This window comes from Hemiscyllium ocellatum, chromosome 9, assembly GCF_020745735.1.
Source record: "Hemiscyllium ocellatum isolate sHemOce1 chromosome 9, sHemOce1.pat.X.cur, whole genome shotgun sequence".
Taxonomy (NCBI): Eukaryota; Metazoa; Chordata; class Chondrichthyes; order Orectolobiformes; family Hemiscylliidae; genus Hemiscyllium; species Hemiscyllium ocellatum.
In genome coordinates, this window is record NC_083409.1 from 38,011,197 (window position 1) to 38,030,451 (window position 19,255).

The 19,255-nt window shown below is 37.0% G+C and overlaps 1 protein-coding gene across 2 annotated transcripts in view; it reads left to right on the forward strand.

The window, feature by feature from the left end:
* Positions 1-19,255, forward strand: part of vamp4 (vesicle-associated membrane protein 4) — a 54,516-nt gene that overhangs the window by 21,791 nt on the left and 13,470 nt on the right. For both annotated transcript variants that reach the window (XM_060830153.1, XM_060830154.1), the window contains exon 5: positions 16,075-16,175. In XM_060830153.1, the coding sequence (XP_060686136.1) occupies positions 16,075-16,175 (101 nt within the window). The remainder of the gene's footprint in view (positions 1-16,074; positions 16,176-19,255) is intronic.

Consider the following 19,255-nt stretch of genomic DNA (forward strand, 5'->3'; position numbering starts at 1 on the left):
AAAACATTTCATTTATTTTAAAAATATTCATGTTTTGCACATAAATGATCATTGGCCCAACTTCAGTGAATGTAGAATTTAGGCATTTTGTAATGAAATAAATCCTGCTAAAGTAGATAACAGTCCAGTATCTGAGGTATTCAGTAGATTAAAAATACAAAGAATTAAATAAGTACTAAATTTGTAACCATTATTTTTCTTAATGATCCTTCTACAGTTATACTGAAACAATAATAGCTGTTATTGTCAGCCATTTGCTTATCTGATAGCTAACATGTCAAGCCAGTAACGTGGGTGGAAGAAAGCGACGTTTAGATTTTGATTAAGCCTTTTAAATACACTTTCTGCATTAACAATTTTTTGAAGTGACAATACGAGCATAAACACTCATGCTTATTTTTTTCCACATAAAGTTTATTTTAGGGTAGTCACCTTTTACTTCACATTACTATTTATATATCTGCATGATTTCCTTGTGGCAATCTGTTTGATATTGAATGATTGATGTGACTTATTCTTCAGCAGTCTGTCTCTACATATCCTGTCCTGTCCTGTAGTGATTCTTAAAATACTTCCATTAGAATATGTTATACAGTGAAAATCCCCATTTTTTTTTAAATGAGGTATAGTTTTTTGATTTTTTTGATGAGGTATAATTAATGAAATTGGATTGTATTCCCCCCCAAAGTATGATATGCTTTAGATTGTAGTGTCTAATACTGCATGTTGTATTTTATCTAAGTTTTTTTAAAGATGTTGTGATATTAAATATATTGATATATCATTGTTGATTTTCACGCTGCTGCTATTGTCTGGAATCTCACCAAGAATAACTTGCAAATGAGATGGAGAGATGGTGGTTGATGATACTTGCTTGATTTCATTTGGAATAATAAATTGTTCCGTGTTTTGCCTTCCCAAGTCACGTCGTTGGAAGTTTAAAATTCTTTCAAATTGATTTTGAAATGATTATTCTCTGCAAAATTCTTTGAGGCAATCTGAAAGCTTAAATAATGAAAGAACTTGCATTTATACTGTACTTGCCATGATCACGAGGTTCCAGCCAATAAAATGTTTGTGTATTCACTGTACTTATGGGAACATTCAGCTGGATTGATTGAATGTTTTAGATGGATTGATTAGATTCTAGATTAGATTAGATTCCCTACAGTGTGGAAACAGGCCCTTTGGCCCAACAAGTCCACACCGACTCTCTGAAGAGCAACCCATCTAGATCCATTTCCTTCTGACTCATGCACCTAACACTATGAGTAATTTAGAATGGCCAACTCACCTAACCTGCACATCTTTGGATTGTGGGAGGAAACTCGAACACCCGGAGGAAGCCCACGCAGAATGTGCAAACTCCACACAGACAGTCGCCTAAGACTGGAATCGAACCTGGGTCGCTGGCACTGTGAAGCAGCATTGCTAACCGTTGAGCCACCGTGCCACCCTTACAGAATAAACATCTGAAGAACATCCACAATCCAAACACTGACACTTGCTTAACTACACCATCTGTGGGCAAGGGACTGCAGTGATGTTTGTATCAGCTATGCCATGAGAGATGCAGGCAACTGCTGGACTGATCACCATCTGATCTACCGTATCCAGTCTAGACCCAAAAGAGAGAAATAATGCTGCAATGAAATAGCCTTTCTATTTTTTTTTCTGTAGGTAAATAGGAGCCTGTAAATGTGATATAATTGGACTTTCAAAGGTCTTTGATATGGTGCAGCCTCAAGGTTTACTAAATAAAAGCTTGGAGCATAAGGTTAACTTATTAGTACCAAGGATTGGTTAACTAACAGGAAACCAAGAGAAGGTATTGCTGGGTCGTGTTTGGATTGGTAAGCTGTAACTGGTGGGGTACCTCAGCAATCAATGCTGAGGTCTTGTCTATTTACAATCAATGTCAATGAATTTGATGAAAGAACCAAATGTATGGCTGCTAGATGTGATGATGGCTTAAAGGTAGTATAGTGAGTCATGAAGAGAAGTTTAAAACAAAAAGTAAAGTAAGTAAAAGTTCCATAGTCTGGGAGAACCATAGAGTTGCTTTCTTATCAGATGGAAACAGCTGCTGGTGTTATAACCTGAGAGTCACCACACTTCAGGTGAGGTTGAGAAGGTGAGACTTTCACAGTAACCTCTTCTCATGTGAGAATTGAACCCACAGTATTGGGGACTCTTCTGCATCATAAACCAGCCATCCAACCAACTGAGCTAACTGATTCCTGTAAAAATAAGGAGAATGCAAAGGGATATAATTTGACTATGTAAATGGGCAAACATTTTGCAAGTGGAGTATAGTGTGGAAAAGCATGAACTTGCCCATTTTGGCAGTAAGAATAGAAAAACAAGATGTTATTTAAATAGCAAGAGATTGTAGAATTCTGTAGTATGGGGATCCTGGGTGAACTACAAAATATTAGTATGCAATTGCAGTAAGTGTTTAAGAAGGTGATGTTGATGTTTATTGTGATGGGAATGGGTTATAAAGGTAAGGAAGTTATGCTAGTAATAGAAGGTGTTAATGATACCATATCTTGAGTACTGTATATAATTTGATCTCCTCATTTAAGAAAGATAATTGCACTAAATGCAGTTTAACAAGGTTCACTTGATAATTCCTGGATGAAGGAGTTATCTAATGAGGAGAGGTTGCATATATTGGGTCTGTTATCATTGGAGCTTAGATGCATGAGATGTGATTTTATAAAAATATAAGACCCTGAGGGTACATAACAGGGTGGAGTTGGAATGATACTTTCCACTCCAGGAGAAAATAAATAAGGTTTTAAAATAATCTCCCATTTCTGATGGAGACAAGGAGAAATTGCTTTTCTCGAGTGTCATTGTTCTGTGGATTTTGCTTCCCCAGAGAGCAGTGTTGGCAGAATTATTAAATATTTCTGAGAGAGAGATTCTTGATTAACAAGGGGGTCAAAGGTTGTAGAGGGTAACCAGGAAACTAGAGTTGAGGCCACATACAGATCAATGACGACATCAATTGACGGAACAGCTTGAGAGGCCATATGGCCTGGTTCTCCAAATTTGTTTGTTTGTATTTACATTTATCTCAAACTCCAGCAGAAACTGGAAATTTGGCAATTCAAGTTCAAGTGAAAGGACTTTTTTTTATTAAAACATTTTCTGTATGTGAACATCACTGCAAAGGTTGCAGCTGGTTGTGGACAGTTAAGATTAAACCACATCCCTAATGAAGGAGTGGAGTCACATACACAGGGGTTAAGAAAAATAGGCTCCTTTCCCTACAGGGCATGAGTGATCTATGGTTTCATGTCCACTTTTTAAAAGTAAACGAAATCCAGTTCTCACATTGCCATTGTGGGGCTTGCATTCTCTGGACTGACTGACTGGAGATTCAGGCAACCACTCTGTTGGACATGTTCTGATGCTTTTTAACTTGAACTGACATCAGCAAGATTTCATTTTTGAAAATCAAAATTTCACAGTAGTTCCAAATATGACTCAAACTGTAAGCTAAATGACTTTGGATAGCCTTAATCTTAGCAAGTTTGTTCATGTTAATATTTAAATCTTAAATTTCCCAAAATTCCATTACCAGTTGACTGTAGTCTCCCTGAAGCATCATGATGCTTCCTTCTGTAGATCAGTTGAAATGTGTTGCAAAGAGTGCCAAGATGTATAGATTAGGAACTATTTATTTGTGCTTTTGTTATTCTAAAGATTTCAATTTATATTTGTTTGGTAGTCCAGAAATTGAGTTTTACTGAATAAAATAAATTCTGAGGGAGGACAATATTGGTTGGTAGATGAACTTTGATAGAGACTTTACCATGGAGAATGCACCAGTTAATGATGACTTGAATTACCTGCCAAGCATTGTTTAAATTTTAAATCAGACAGGTTGTCTAAATGGTTAAAGTATGGTGCAGAGAAGTGAACCAGTGAATGACTGTCACCAATTTTCCTTAGTTGAAGTAGACGTAGTGCATGTACATGTTCTTTTCATCGACAAAGATCAGAGCCCTGTCTGTTCGTATGCAGCCTTCAGTATATGCAAGTGCACACATGCGAGTCCAACTGGCAGTCCTAAATTACACAGTGTAATTCTTCACAAATTGAGGAATATCAATTGCAGAATCACATCTTGTGTTATGACAGTGTTGTGAGATTTCCAAGTTCAGGCTGGTTGATACCTTGCTTGTTGCAAACAGTTGAACGGAATTGCTGTTTGCGGCTATCCACCAGTCTTCGGGGTGTACGCTGTATGTATCTGGCAACATGTTGACACTGAAAATTGCCTACTGTTTTACTCATTTGTGATGTAGGAAAAATGTTTATTTGGCTTGTTGGCAGCATCCTGTTAGAGGTTGCTTCTCCACAGTAGCAGTATGAAACAACTAGTTTCACCCTTCCTAAACCTCTTGTGTAAAATTTAAACACAGCTTTGCAGTGACTATTCGTAATCATTGCTTGGTGCATTCTCCAAACCTCTACAAACCAGGGTCTACTTGCCAATGAGCAATATTCTATTTAAATATAATTATAATTTCGACATCCTGTTCATGAAAAAGAGAAAAAAAAAATTCAAACCAGGATCTAATTTCCAGAGAAACATAAATATTCCAAACAAGTCTGCAATTTTCTAGTCATTAGATGTTACAAGTGCCACAGTATAAATCCTGATTATTTATGCTTAAATATTATGTTTCCTGTGTAATGATATCGGAATTAATTGCTTAAGCCATTGTTCCAGTGATAAAGTGAATCAACTTGATTAATGCTAGATTGAAGTTATGGCTTCAATTTTGTATTAAAATACACTGTGCTGGATGCACCACCATAAAGAGTATGGATTTGAATCTCTAATGGGAAGTCTGGACTCCCTCATTAATCTTCCTCACTTGCGCAAGCTGCAGAAAATAGTCATGTTCAAAGATAAATTATACTTGATTCTCATTTAAATGTTTTTACTGTCATTTCTAAAATACACTATATTTTGCCAAAACTTATGACTGATCATCACATCTTTAATTTCTGAAATAAATTCAGATATTTCAGTTCTAAAGTGGGGGATAGAACTAAAGAATTGAAATTCCTCAATGTGAACCATTGGTTATATCAAATAAAACTTCTAAACCCCAAATCATTTTATATAGCTAACCCCAAAATCACATGATTGAAAGCATTTTGTGAAATCTGGAGACACTGGGATGGTGGGATGAGCTATTTACTCACATTCAGTCATGTATGGTCAGTAAAGTCTCAACTCATCATCTCAGTCCTGCAGTTATCTATCTAATAGGTTGCAGATGTTAGCCGCCGTCTTATTTTTTTTTAAGTCACATCTCGATATCTTAAGACACGTTTTTAGCCACGGAATTATTCTCTCAAAAATAATTAATAACAGCTAGACTTAAGTTTGTTGGCTCGTCCATCCTATTTTTTTGGCTGTTCTATTTCTCTAATCTCTAAATCATAACTCTATTTATGTTGAGGTCATTTAATTTTAGACTTTAACCAGTGTTTGCAATGACTTGAACAAATAACGGTAGGATTTTGCTGCCAAACTAATAGACAGCCTGTTTGTGCTGTTATTTGTTTAAAATATATAGTACAGAAATGTTATGTACCTTTCACTGGACAAAGCACTGGGAAAGGGTGACACGGAAGACAAATTTATAGTGATCAGGGATTGCTTCTTACAGCAGTAAGTTGCAGAACCTGCCCAAAGACAAGCTAATTTAGATCTCATAATGTGCAATAAGGCAGGATCAATAAAAGGCCTCACAGTTAAGGATTCTGTAGGGGTAATGATCTCAACGTACTAAAATTTCAAATTCAGTTAGAGGGAGACTGACTCTGGTCTCAAGCGACTGTCCTTAAATAAGGACAATTAGAGGGGTATGAAAGAAAGAGTTGTCTAAACTGGGCTTGGAAAATAGGCCAAAGGGAAAGCCAGTGGATGTACAATGGCAGACATTTTAGCAGATATTTCCTAATGCTCAGCAGAGCGTTATTCCAGTCAAAAGGAAGGACTGATGAGAAGGATGAACCACAAAGATGAGTCCAGGAAAATATCCAATCAAAACTAAGGCATACAAAGCAGTGAAAACCTAGTAGGTCAGAGGATTGGGATTTTTTTGCAATCAGCAGTGGACAACTAAAAATATGGTACAAGAGGATGAAAATTGATTATAAAAGTAAATTAGTAAGAAAATGAAAACAAGCAACAAGAGCTTTTATGACTATGTAAATATTGGGGAAGAGGAGAATGACAGATAATTTAAACCAGTAATTTGTATTGGTCCTCAGGCTGAAGATCCCAGAGATAATAAAAAAAAGGTGTAGTGGGAGGAAAAATCTTGTAACAATACCTATTGTGAGGGAAATAGAATTTAATAAATTAATGGGACTAAAAGCGGACAAGTCATCAGAACTTGGTGGCTTGCATCCAAGGATTTTAAAGGAACTGGCAGCACAGATGGTGGAGGCATTGGTTGAAATATTCCAGAACTCACTGGGGTCCAGGAGTGTTCCAGTGACTTGGAAAACTGCTGATGTGATAGCCTGCCCAAGAAGGGAGAGACAGAAAACAGGAAATTATAGGCTAGTTAACCTAACATTGGGTTATGGGGAAAATGCTAAAGTCCATTATAAAGGAAGAAATCACTGAACATTTTGAAAAGCTTAAAACTGTCAAACAGAATCAGCATGATTTTATGAAAGGGAAATTTGACAAATTTGCTGGTGTTCATCAAGGATATAACGAGGAGAGTTGATGCAGAGGAACCGGTAAAAGTTGTGCATTTGGATTTTTGGAAGGCATTTGATAAGGTGTCACATAAAAGGTAATTGCACAGCATAGGAGCTAATAGTATTTAGATGATCTATTAGCATGGATTGAAAGTTGGTCAGTGCTGAGAAGACAGACTGGGCCTTTCAGGTTGCAAAGATGGAGTTAACTAGTGGAGTCCCATGGACCGGTCCTTGGGGCTAATTATTTACTATCTATCTTAACTTGAAGGACGTGGCAGAGTGTAATGTGTCTAATTTTGCTGATTATGCAAAATTAGATGGGAGGGAATGTTATGAGAAGACCATGAAGAACCTACAAGGTGATAAAGATTAAGTGAGTGGGCAAATGGAGTTTAATGTAAGAAAGTGCAAGGTCATGTACTTTGGAAGGAAGAATCAAAAGGTAGACGATTACTTAAATGGAGAGAGAGTCCAGAAAGTGCAGCACAGAGGGATCTTTGCATGAAACATGAAAAGTAGCTTACAGGTGCACTAAGTAATTAAGAAAAAAAATTGAATTTTGGCAATTATTGCTAGGGGTTTGGAGTTTAAAAACAAGAAGGTTTTGTTACAACTATACTGGGATTGGTGAAGCCATACCTGCAGCACTGTGTCCAGTTTTGGTCTCCATATTGAGAATAGGAAGTACTGGTATTTTAGGTTGTTCAAAAGGGATTTGTGAGGCTGATTCCTTAGGTGAAGTGGGTAATTTATACGAACAGCCAAGCTGGATAGGCCTTTATCCATTAGAGTTTAGAAGAATAAGAGGTACTTTCATTAAAATGTACAAGATTTTGAGGGAGCTTGGCAGGCAATGCTGATAAGATATTTCCACTAGCAGGGGAATCTTGAGCTAGGGGACATAGTAACAGAGTAAGGGGACAACTATTTTAAAACTGAGATGTACATGAAAATTTCTTCTCCCAGAGGGTAGTGAATGTCTAGAATTCTCCACCTCCGTTGTGGCAGCTAGATCGCGGAAAGTACATAAGGAATAGAGTCATAGAGATGTACAGCATGGAAACAGACCCTTCAGTCCAACCCGTCCATGCCAACCAGACAGATTTGGAGTTGATAGCTTTGTTTAGCTAGCAAGAAAGGGGCTTTGAGACCCAGATCGATCAGCCATGATTTGTTTAAATGGTGAGGCAATATTGAGGAGCCAAATTACTGTCTTTTGCTCCTATTTCTTATGTTCTTGTTGGGGCGGGTATGCAGATATCCAAAATGTGCGACTTGATTTACACCTCTGTGCCATTTTCATGTAAGTAAAACTAATTTTGCTGTACGCATCAGCATTGATGCTTATTGAGCGCTGTGAATTTGCACAATACATACAAGCTACATTTGCCACATAGATTTAAGACTTGCAATTATTTGCAGAAGCACATCTAAAGCAGCTATTGTTAATTTCTACCAAATAATTTCACTGCAATCAAAAACGGTCATTTAAAAATAAGGAGTCTTATTCCTTCAAAGGCTTTATGTTTTTTTCTGAAGATTCCTTTGTCTGTCTCAATTCAGACTTTTTTTTTCCTCAAGCATGATTTGACATTGAGATCACACCTTTTTAGCTCTCACTTCTCAGTCCTTCAATTTCCCAGACTTCAGTCACATTGGTGAAGGAAATAGACATCAGTGTATTCTGCCTGGTTCCCTCAGGTTTCAGATAGTCTGTTTTCCTTATAATGTTGTTATTGGCTTGCATTTTAAGAAACTATAATCAAAACTACTTTCAACTGAAGGGTACAAAGGAAAGTGCCATTAAATCCCCTTCTAATGAAAAATCTGACAGTCTGTAAAATGTTCTGTCACTATTGAGCAAATTGTTTTCTCCTGATATATCCTTCTTCTTAGCTTGATTTTTCTTCCCTCTGCTAAATACAGATGGGCCGTAAGTTAATACACAAAAGGAAGGGGATTTTTGCAAATTGTTGGCACAAATTTTGAGTTCCAGATAACTTTACTCCAAGCATTTTTGCATTGAACTGCACTTGGCTCGATCATTAACATCTTATATCTAAATATAGTAATAAAAATTGTCATCACTTTTGGTCTGCTTAAAAATTTTGGTGTCATAAATGTCCAGATCGTTGGTGGGAGCAACTGATTCCTGTCCTGTAACTTGTTGATTTGAAAAAATAATTTAAATCTGAGGATTGGTGCGATTATGTGTGAAGCAAACTGCTTTTGGGAGCTATTAAGTCAAACACTTTCTGTTGGCATGTAAAGCTGTGAATATTTCCTGTGGTTCATAACACAGTGAGACAAGTTTATACCACTACAGACTTGCCAGTGTTGAGGTTAATTATTCTGTCCCACAGTTTTGAAGAGCAGTCATTAAATCATGAACACTGAATTTTAAAGTTATGGTATTTGCAAAAAAGAAAATGTTATGGTTTAATACTTTTTACGGTGACTAATAACTAACAATTAATTAACATGAGCATCAACACAAGTAGGCGAGTTCAAATGGTTTCTCAGATGTAATGTGTTATACCAGTGTAATGATACTGTGCACTATATGATAGATTGCATAATTTTACACTTACAAATTCAGATTCCATTGAAAAAAGAATTGCAAGAGTAAATCCATGTGAATTATGGTTCTGATCCTACATTTTTTTAATAAGTCAGATAAATGATAAAACATGCAACCTATGTACGTAAAATCACTAATCTTGTGATTTAATGTTTTCTATGATAGTGTTTGGCAACCATTTTTCAATGTTATTTTGTATTTACAATTTCAAAATTAATTTCCCTTGTGTTAGTTCAAGTGGATAATTCCATTATCCCATATGCTACTAAGTCATGCAGACCAGAAGGAACATGAGCTTAATTTCTTATTATGATAAACTCTAACAGTGTGGCAATAAGATGATACAATGAACCTTGGTATTCCTCAGTTAATACAAAAACAGTCAGAGTTTCCAATGACAGGAGGATTGGTGACATTAATTTCAAAAGAATCAGTGGGAAACGAAAATGCTGGGAGGAACAGCGGAAAAGAATACCAAAATAGATTGATCTACAAAACAGCACATTGTCATCTAGTACTTTGCCATTGTCCATTCATGTTGCAATCCAAGAAAAATAACAGTACCATTATCTTCTACCAAGCCAATATGCATGACATCACAGCACTAATCACTCAACCAGTTCCATTGAACAGGACATGTTGGTTCTAGCCCTAAACCATACTCCTGAAGTGACTGATCCAGTTAGGAACTCGGTTTGGCAGAAGACTCCTACATTGTCAATAGAAAGACTCTAGGATGTTCTCAGTGTACCTAAAGAGGTCAAACATCCCTGCTGATTCACAGGAGCCCCTGGCTTGTCACCAACCATGGTTGAAGGTTTGTTTGAGAAGGCACTGAACACAGTGAGAGACTTCATTGGGAACATGATGAGGCAAAATTAAAAATTCAGAGCATACACAGATCACCCAACAACTCATCTACTCAGCCTTCCATACACTACCTGCTCCACAAGTACCATATCCTGCAGATTTGTACACTTTGTTCTGAGATGACTGATAAATCCATTGAATTAGAGTGGTAGCACATTATCCTTGATCCCATGGGAAGAAAATAGTCAACTTCTCAATTTTCAATCTTCTTAATCTTTGTGCACTTTAGTATTTGAGGAGTCAAAGAATAGAACCAAGGCCTTTATCTGAGGACTGTGCTGGAATTTGGATATGTAGGAAAAGATGATGAATTATATCAGCAATATTTTTAAAAACATTGTAGGTACAAGGAATCCGAAATGATTACAGAAAAACCTGAAAACAGTCAGGAGGTCAGACCACATCTGTGGGGAGGGAAACAATTAATGCATCAGGTCAATGACGTTCCATCAGAACTCAAGAATATGGATGACACTGAAATTTGGCATCATAATTTTTAAGGTTTCAAAGTTTTACCATGTGCAAACCACACTTGGCATTGTATCATCATACCTTCAATTGTCTAGGATTCATTCAGAAAGTGTCTGAGTAAAGGTCTGTTTTACTATCTGTTGAAATACAACTGCCTGCAAGCATTTTTTTTTAATATTGCTGTTAACTATTTATAACTTCAGTTCAGGATAATTTATAGCGTTGATTTGATCCTTTTGCTCCACAATGAAAGTTTTGACAAGTTTAATGTGTAGTGTGGAATAGATTCTATCTCTTTACTGTTAGCCTTGAGTTAATGACCGTTGCTCAACTCTGCAAATTTCAAGAAATTGCTTCATTTGTGCAGTATTCGACAATTAAGCAGGCTGCAAAGTGTTTGGGCCAGTGTTTAACTCCACACTCACCCTTTTAATGATGTGTTCCTGCACTACTACTCATCCTGACCAGCTCAAAAAAGAACAATTGAAACTGGAATCTCTTTTTCTGTTCAAGATAAATTGGTGATATTTTTGATTTTTTTTTGGTCATTCTATATTAATCCAAACATTTTCCCCTCTCTGTTTTTTCCCCTTTGAGTACTTATTCTGGATCTAATTCACCTTATTTATTGCATTGTTCCTCTTTCTCAATCCTGAAATTGTTTTAGGTGAGGAGTTAAGCTGTTGATTTCATAGCACCACATAAGGAAAATCATAATCTAATTAAGCAGAGTCAGAATGGCTTTACAACAGGGAATACGTGTCTGACTAATTTATTAGAGCTTTACGAGGAAATTTCAACCAGAGTTGATCAGAGAGAAGTCAGTAAATGTGTTGTATTTGGACTTCCAAAAAGTGTTCAACAGGTACCTGTCAAAAGGTTAAGTCATGAGAGCCCATGATGTTATGGGTAGTGTACTGGCATTGCTTACTGTCCAGCATTTATTACCTGCCCCTAATTGTTCTTGAGATGATGCTGCTGAACTAGTGTAGACCAAATGCTGTCGGTGATGACACTGCCCTTAGGACAGAACCAAGATCTTGGCCCAGCAAGAATAAAGGAACTGGGATATATTTCCAAGTAAGGATGCTCAGTGCTTGAAGGGAAACTTCTCAAAAATCTGTTGCCCTTGTCCTTCTAGATGGAAATGGTCGTGGGTTTGCAAGGTTGTCTAATGGATTTTTGGTGAATCTCTGAAGTGTATCTTGTCGATAATTCACATTGCTGCTACTGAGAGTCAGTAGTGGAGGGAATAGATGTTTGTGGATTTGGTGCCAATCAAGCAGGCTGTTTTGTCCTGGATGATGTCAAGCTTCTTGAATATTGGTTAGAACTGCACTCATCCAGGCAGGTGGGGAATGTTCAATCATACTCCTGACTTGTGTCTTGTGGACAGCCTTTGGGAGCCAAGAGTGAGTTACTTTCCTCTGTATTCCTAGTCTGTTACCTGGTCTTGTAGCCACCATGTTTATGATGAGTCCAGTTGAGTTTCTGGTCAGTGGTAATCCCCAGGATGTTGATGGTGGGAGATTCAGTGATGATGAATGGTTTGCAGGGGAACTTGCTGTTCCCATATATCTGCTGCCCGTGATCTTTGAGATAGAAATGGTCATGGGTTTGGAAGGTGCGATCTGAGGATCTTCGGTAAATTTCTGCAGTGAACCTTGTAGATAGTACACTGCTGCTACCTAGTGTTGGTGAAAGGAACAAGTGGATGTTTATTGATGTGGTGCCAATGAAGTGGGCTGCTTTGTCCTAGATGGTCTCCAGCTTCTTGAGTGTTGGTGGAGCTGCACCAGTAGGATTCCATCCTATTCCTGATTCTTGCCTTTTCTATGATGAACAGGCTTTGGGGAGTCAAGGTGTGAGATTTTTTTCCCCACAACCTTCCTAGTCTATGATCTGCTGTATAGTCACAGTATTTAAATGGTGAGTCCAATTGTGTTTCTAGTCAATGGTAGCCCTCAGGATGTTGTTAGTGGGGAATTCACTGATGGTAACATCTTTGAATGTCAAGGGTCAGTGGTTAGATTGTTTCTTACTGCAGATGGTGTGAATGCTACTAACCACTTGTCAGGCCAAACCTGGATATTGTCTCTATCTTGTTGGGTTTGAACATGTATCTGAGTTGTGAATGGTGCTCAACATTGTGGAATCATCATCGAGCATCCCACTTCTGACCGTATGATGGGGGTAGGTCATCGTTGAAGCAGCTGAAGCTGGTTGGGCTGAGGACACTACCCTGAGGGACTCCTGCAGAGATGTCCTGGAGCTGAAATGATTGACCTCCAATCAATCACAACTATCTTCTAATGGGCAGGAAACAACTATTAGGGTTATGGGGTACTTTTTCAGGTTGGTAAGTGGGATTTCACGGGGATCAGTGCTAGGACCCCAACTACTACTCATATTTAGTAATGACTTAGAGGAAGTAAGTGAATATACTCTCACCAAATTTGCAGAGAACCCAAAAATAACTGGAAAGGCAAGTAGTGAGAGGATACGACCAGTTTACAGAGATAATGATAGGTTAGGCATGTGGGCAAAAAGGTGGCAAATGGAGTATAATGTAGGAAATTTTAAGTTGTTTACTTTGGAAGGGAAAACAAAAAAAACAATGATTTAAATAGAGAAAAATGCAGGAAGCTGCAACACAAAGGGATTTTGGATTATTGCACGTGAAACATGGAAAGCTAGCATACAGGTACAGTAGGTAATCAGGAATGTTAATGGAATATTTGCCCATATTTCAAGTGGCTTGGAATCCAAAAGTAGGGAAATCTTGCAGAAACTGCAAAGAGTGTTGGTGAGACCACATCTGGAGTACTGTGTGCAGTTTTGGTTCCCTTATTTGAGGAAGGATATCATTTCATTGGAGGCAGTTCAGAGAAAATTCACTAGAACGATCCCTGATATGGAGGAATTGTCTTGATGAGCAAATGCTGAACAGGTTGGGACACCACACATCAAAATTTGGATGAATGAAATCTGGTCTCTTTAAACATTATAAGATTCCTCTGGGGCTTACTCACATGGATATAATTACATTTTCAGGTGGAGGAATTACTCGTCACTTCATTCACTTGGCCCCTAACACAACAATGTTTAAGGATCATCATATTTCTTTTTACATCTTATTTCATCAGAGTTGCAAATTATAAATGCTGCGGTATAAATAGTTAAATTTTCAAATAGGGATAAGATTGTGAAAATATGTGGTGGGGAGTGGCTTTAGCACATTGAGTGAACTTCAGTGTTTGTTTATTGGGAATTCTTACAAAGTATAGTCTCATGACCTGTTCAGAACTCTGTTGGGTCAATTTCGGCGGAGATTCTCTACTAAATTGCCAGCAGAAGAGCTGTCAGTGATATGGCTTTAATGACTTACATTTTATAGAGTACTTTGGTCAAAGGTTATCTCTTTATCCTTGTAAATTACCTTGTCATGTTAAAATATCTCAAGTTCCTTCCTTTTTAAGAGACCGTTTGCTTATCAAATTAAAATGGACACTCCAATAAACGAACAATGATTCAGTTTCCATGTTCCTTGTCAAACATTTGCTGTCAGAAATAGCATAGATGTACCCTTCCTTAAGAGACAATCCCAAAAAAGCACAGCAGTGTTCAAAGAGCATTGAATTATGTTCAGTTTTGCACTGTCCTCTGGGATTGTGTTTAAGGCCTTCAGTCATGAGAGAGAATGGGCAACTTCCAAACGTCAGTCTGGCTAGATGCAAATCCAGATGCCCAAGGTGAACAAACATCATTCTAGCTTGCTGCTAAATCATTTCTTTAAAAACTTAGAAATGGAGAATGAAAGAGGAATTAATAGAAGGACTTTGAGAACTGAAATTAATTTTGTAGAATAGTGGGTATTTTACTTAAAATCTCTTAAACCTGCTACCACAGGGAATCAAATTAAATTGACTGGAAGTCGGTAAGTCTTAATTGTCAGCAATTAAAGAATCATTTAGACTTTCACTATATAAGCTTCATTGATTCAAATGTAATGTTAGCAGACTTGCAAAAATAAGAATGTAGCAATAAGAAAAGACCATTGAACTAGCCCTGTTGATTTAAGCCCTTGTTGTTTCACCCACAGAGATCACTTTCAGTTCTCTTCTGCTCTGGCGTCAGGCCTCTACCCCCCATGCTGAATTTGAAATATTTCCATTTCCTTTCCTGAGTACTTCAACTGAGTCTACATTGATTACGCTATATGGCAGTCTGTTCCATAAACAACTTGACAAGTGAACAAGTTACTGCTGAAGTCAACTTTTACCATGATCCATTGTTTATTACTTGCAAGCATAATTCCTTTACAGCCGCTCTGTGCACTCTCATACTTTGTAGAATCATGTATACCCTTTTTTAAAATTCAATCTAAGAACTAATCTGAATCATCTTTCTAGGTAAGTGGCCTTAAACATCAAATCATCTTGTCCTCCTTTGACCTGTTTTGCACTGTTTTTATAACCCTGGTTACCAAAACAAAGTGCTCCATTTTCCATCTTATTAATTTCCCAATAACTATACATCTCAACTCTCTGAATTGCAATCCAAATATGTAATCAGCAATTATTAGTTTGAAATGCAAGGATGCTTTCAATGTCAAAAAATTACACTTGCAGTTTCATTAGTCTATCTAAAGAGCGAGTAAAAAAGATCTAATTCATGCTGTTTGATATCAAATGTGCCATTCCACTAACTTCTAGTCAAGTCAGAAGTATGGCCGTTGAGCAAGACACTGTCTGGTAATTTACGAATTAAACTGGAATCATCCAGCTAATTCAGTATTTATGATTTCCCTCCTTTATACAATGAGAATTGACTAGCCACTAGTGTTTTGAGATCAGCTTTATTATTGGAGATCATCGAAAAATCAACTGACGGTATTTTACATTTATTTGTGTTGTTTCTTTGTTTTCCTTCTCGAGAAACATTTGTTAGCTAGATTCATTTCAAACATGTTTTAACTAATTACTAAGTGCAGTGACTGACTTGTGATGTCATGAAGTGCCAGTGAGTAGTGAATGAGCTAATAATGGTGTAGCAAAATAATGGCTTACAATATACTGCTGTGCTTGCACCACCATGAAAGTTAATCTTGTTAAGTAATGTAATATATAAGGTAAATTTGAATGTTTGCCATTTGCAAATATCCAAGTAATTTTCTCTTCAAAAATGTTATTCTTAATTGGTATGTAGGTGGCTAATTCCATGACTAATCAGCAATCTAGGATTACATACTGGCAAGATGTTCAGTGGTCTTCTGGTCACAAATGAAGTGGGAGTCAGGGGATGGTGGAAATAAAAGGTGCATGGATATTTCTAACAGAAGGCCAGTTTTAAGAAACTTTGAAGTAATTGAGAATTAACGATTTTTCTTATTTTGTTAGTGTCCAGAATCAAGTGGATGAAGTTATTGATGTGATGCAGGAGAACATCACTAGAGTGATTGAACGTGGGGAACGACTTGATGAACTACAAGACAAATCTGGTAAAGCCAGTTGCTTGTTTTATTTACACTTCAATTTGGTGAGGAATTAACTTACTGCTGTATCTTAAACACATCATTTAAGTACCTGTTTCATATTGATAAAAGTGCCTTAGTTTTAATCTCTGATGTTATTCCCTCACTGCACTGATATAACACTGTTTAACTCTTAAACTAGTTACCTTCGTATCAAATTAGGAATAGGATGATGTGGAGGTCCGGGCCTTTCACAGCTAACTCGAAACTAAGCAGTATCTTGCATACTACATGGAAAATATCCTTTCATAACATATGTTTAAGCTGAAGTGGAGCGTAAATGACAGATATATATACAAGTAAATGCAGTGTTTGTAAGAATGTGAATAGGCTTTCAGTTTCTCAGGCCTGTTCTACCATGTAACTAAGTCATGACTGATCTGTACCTCAACTCCCAACTACATACTTTTGATCAATTTTCCTTAAGACCCTTAACTGAAAAAAAATCTGTTAAATTCAGTAACAGAAATTTCAATTTATCCTCAGAACCCATTGCCCTTTTGGGGCAAGAGTTGCAGATTTCCACTGCCTTTGATAGTTGCAGAACAAGTTGTGAAAGCAGTTGAAAAGATAAACAGGATCTTGAGTGTTCTAAAATGTACAAAAGCAAGGAAATTATGAGAAGCCTTTACAAAACCTTGATTCGGCCTCCTCTGAAAAATAGTATTCTCCAACTTTCACCCCCCCCCTCCCCCCAAAAAAAATCCCTGGATAGTGCACTGTAGGGGGAATTGAAGGCTCTGGGAAGGGTTCCACACTTATTTATGAGTGGTTTCAGAGATGAGGACCTTCAGTTCAGTGAATATATTGATGAAGCTGTGGTTCAAGAGAAAAGAAAGTTAAGTGAATTTTTAATAAAGCTTTTCAAAATCACAAAGTCAAGATAGTTGGAGAAAGAAATTATTCCTATTGGTGAAAGGCTTGACAGCCAGAGGACAGATTTAAAAGAATCGGCAAGAGAAATAAAGCAAAACCTTTTTTGCACAGCAAGTGGTTACAACGTGGAATTGACTACTTAAAAGGACAGTGGAGGGAGTATGAATCTTTGTTTCAAAAGAACATAGAGTAAACAGCTGAAAGTAAAACAATTCCATTCCATATGGAAAAGGCTGGTGAATAAACCAAGTAATTGGTTGTTACAGTGAGTTAGCATAGACTCAGTGGACTCAATGGTTTCCTTCTGTGCTGTAACCATTTATAATACTACTCTATGAACTGGCCATCATAAGTTAACCCTTTTTTGTCCTGGAATAATTTAGGTAAATCTCCGTATTTGAGCTTGTTTGCTGCTACTTCTGAATTCAACTAATTTGTCGAATTCCTGCATAGGAACAGTCCTAATATGAGCCCTTGCCCATTCATAGCTTCTCACCAATTCCACCATCCATATTACTTCTGTAACAAATGCCCATTGTTTTTATACCCTTCAGCCACTTTAATATTAATTCCCATAATATACAGTGAAGGTCTGCAGCTTTGGTGTTGCTTTGTAACCTTTTATGTGAACTTTTTCAGGTGTATTTAGCCCATCAAAAGGCAATGCATCACAGAGGCCATGTCTCCCGCCACCAAAAAGTCCAGTTAGGTTGTTATTTGATGGCGAGTTGTCAAGTTTTCTCCTCTTCAGATGTGATATTTGCAAAGTTATTGCTGTAATAACAAATGGAAAAGCATTTACAATCTAAATGGTTTAGCTGTTGCTTAACATTGTGTTCTTATGAAGAACAGAAACGAACAATAATTGAAATTATTTTTTATTTGAATGTTAAGCAACAGCTAAACCATTTAGATTGTAAATCTTAAGTGATGGGATTTAATCCCTATTTTGAGAATGAGAAAATATATGGATAAATGATTCTTCAATCTGGAAAAGGAAAGAAATGCACGTTTTTCACTTCACTTTACTGTAAACTATATTTAGTGTAGATTCTGAATAAGATATTGTTGATTTCTGTTGCCTGGGAAAGAGAACTATTGAAATTGTGATGAAGTTAAACTAATAAATGCTATTTTCCCTGAATGGAGGTTGGAAGGTAATGACCTGTTTGTTTCAGAACAGTCAAGCATACCTATTTTCGCATAGTTATGTTAGCCACATCAATTACTCATCACGCCATGGATGGGATAGTTTAGCATTGGCAATCCATTAGTTATCTTTCAAAGGTCTCCACATTAGTTGAATCTATCCAAAGTGTCTTTTCTTCTCTAAAGAAGTGTTCACTTTGGTTCAAATGGTTTTTATGTGTGCAATAGGATGCATAAAGTGTAAACTATGTAAAGAGCTTGTATTAATTAATCAGTTAATTAATACCAGAATTTATTTTGGATTGCTGTTGTAATTTAGAGATGTTCTGACAGCCCAAAGTGTAAGACCTGCTGTCATATTGCCAGTTACATGATTCAAAAGGCCATGTACATGTAAACTTGCCATTGAACCTCACAAACAAAGTACTGGAAATCTGAAATAAAAGCAGGAAGTACTGGAGAAACTCCTCAGGTCTGGCAGCAACAAGTATGGTTAGAGACTCGATGAATGTTTCAAGACCAATATAACTCTTCTTCTGAACTTTTTTGTTTCTCTCTTCACAGATGCTGCCAGACCTGTTGAATTTCTCCACTATTTTCTGTTTTATTGTCTTAGGAAATTGTTGGTTTGAGTCAAAATGAAATTGTTTGCCCGAAATAAGCAGGACTGATCTCAATTGTGAAGTGAACTGTCAAAATAACAAAACATAGGCCAATATTTTGCTAATCATAGATCAGATTATTCTATCCTCCCCAGCTGAGAAAATATGCAACATGGCAGCAAGCACTTAGGAAAAACTGAGGAAGAAATTTGTTCGAAAATCCGTAATCACCATGACTATTGTCTGTATCCTTTTGAAACTGTATGACGTGAGGTTTAGTAACATTTTAATGACCTATTCTTTATCTGTATCGTGTAGCACCCATGTCATCAAAACTGCTTCTACCTCCCATATTACTGCTCTGATTCTTGTCAACGTGTGGGCATTGTTCCACAGACTGTGCGTTCTACTAGTGCCCAC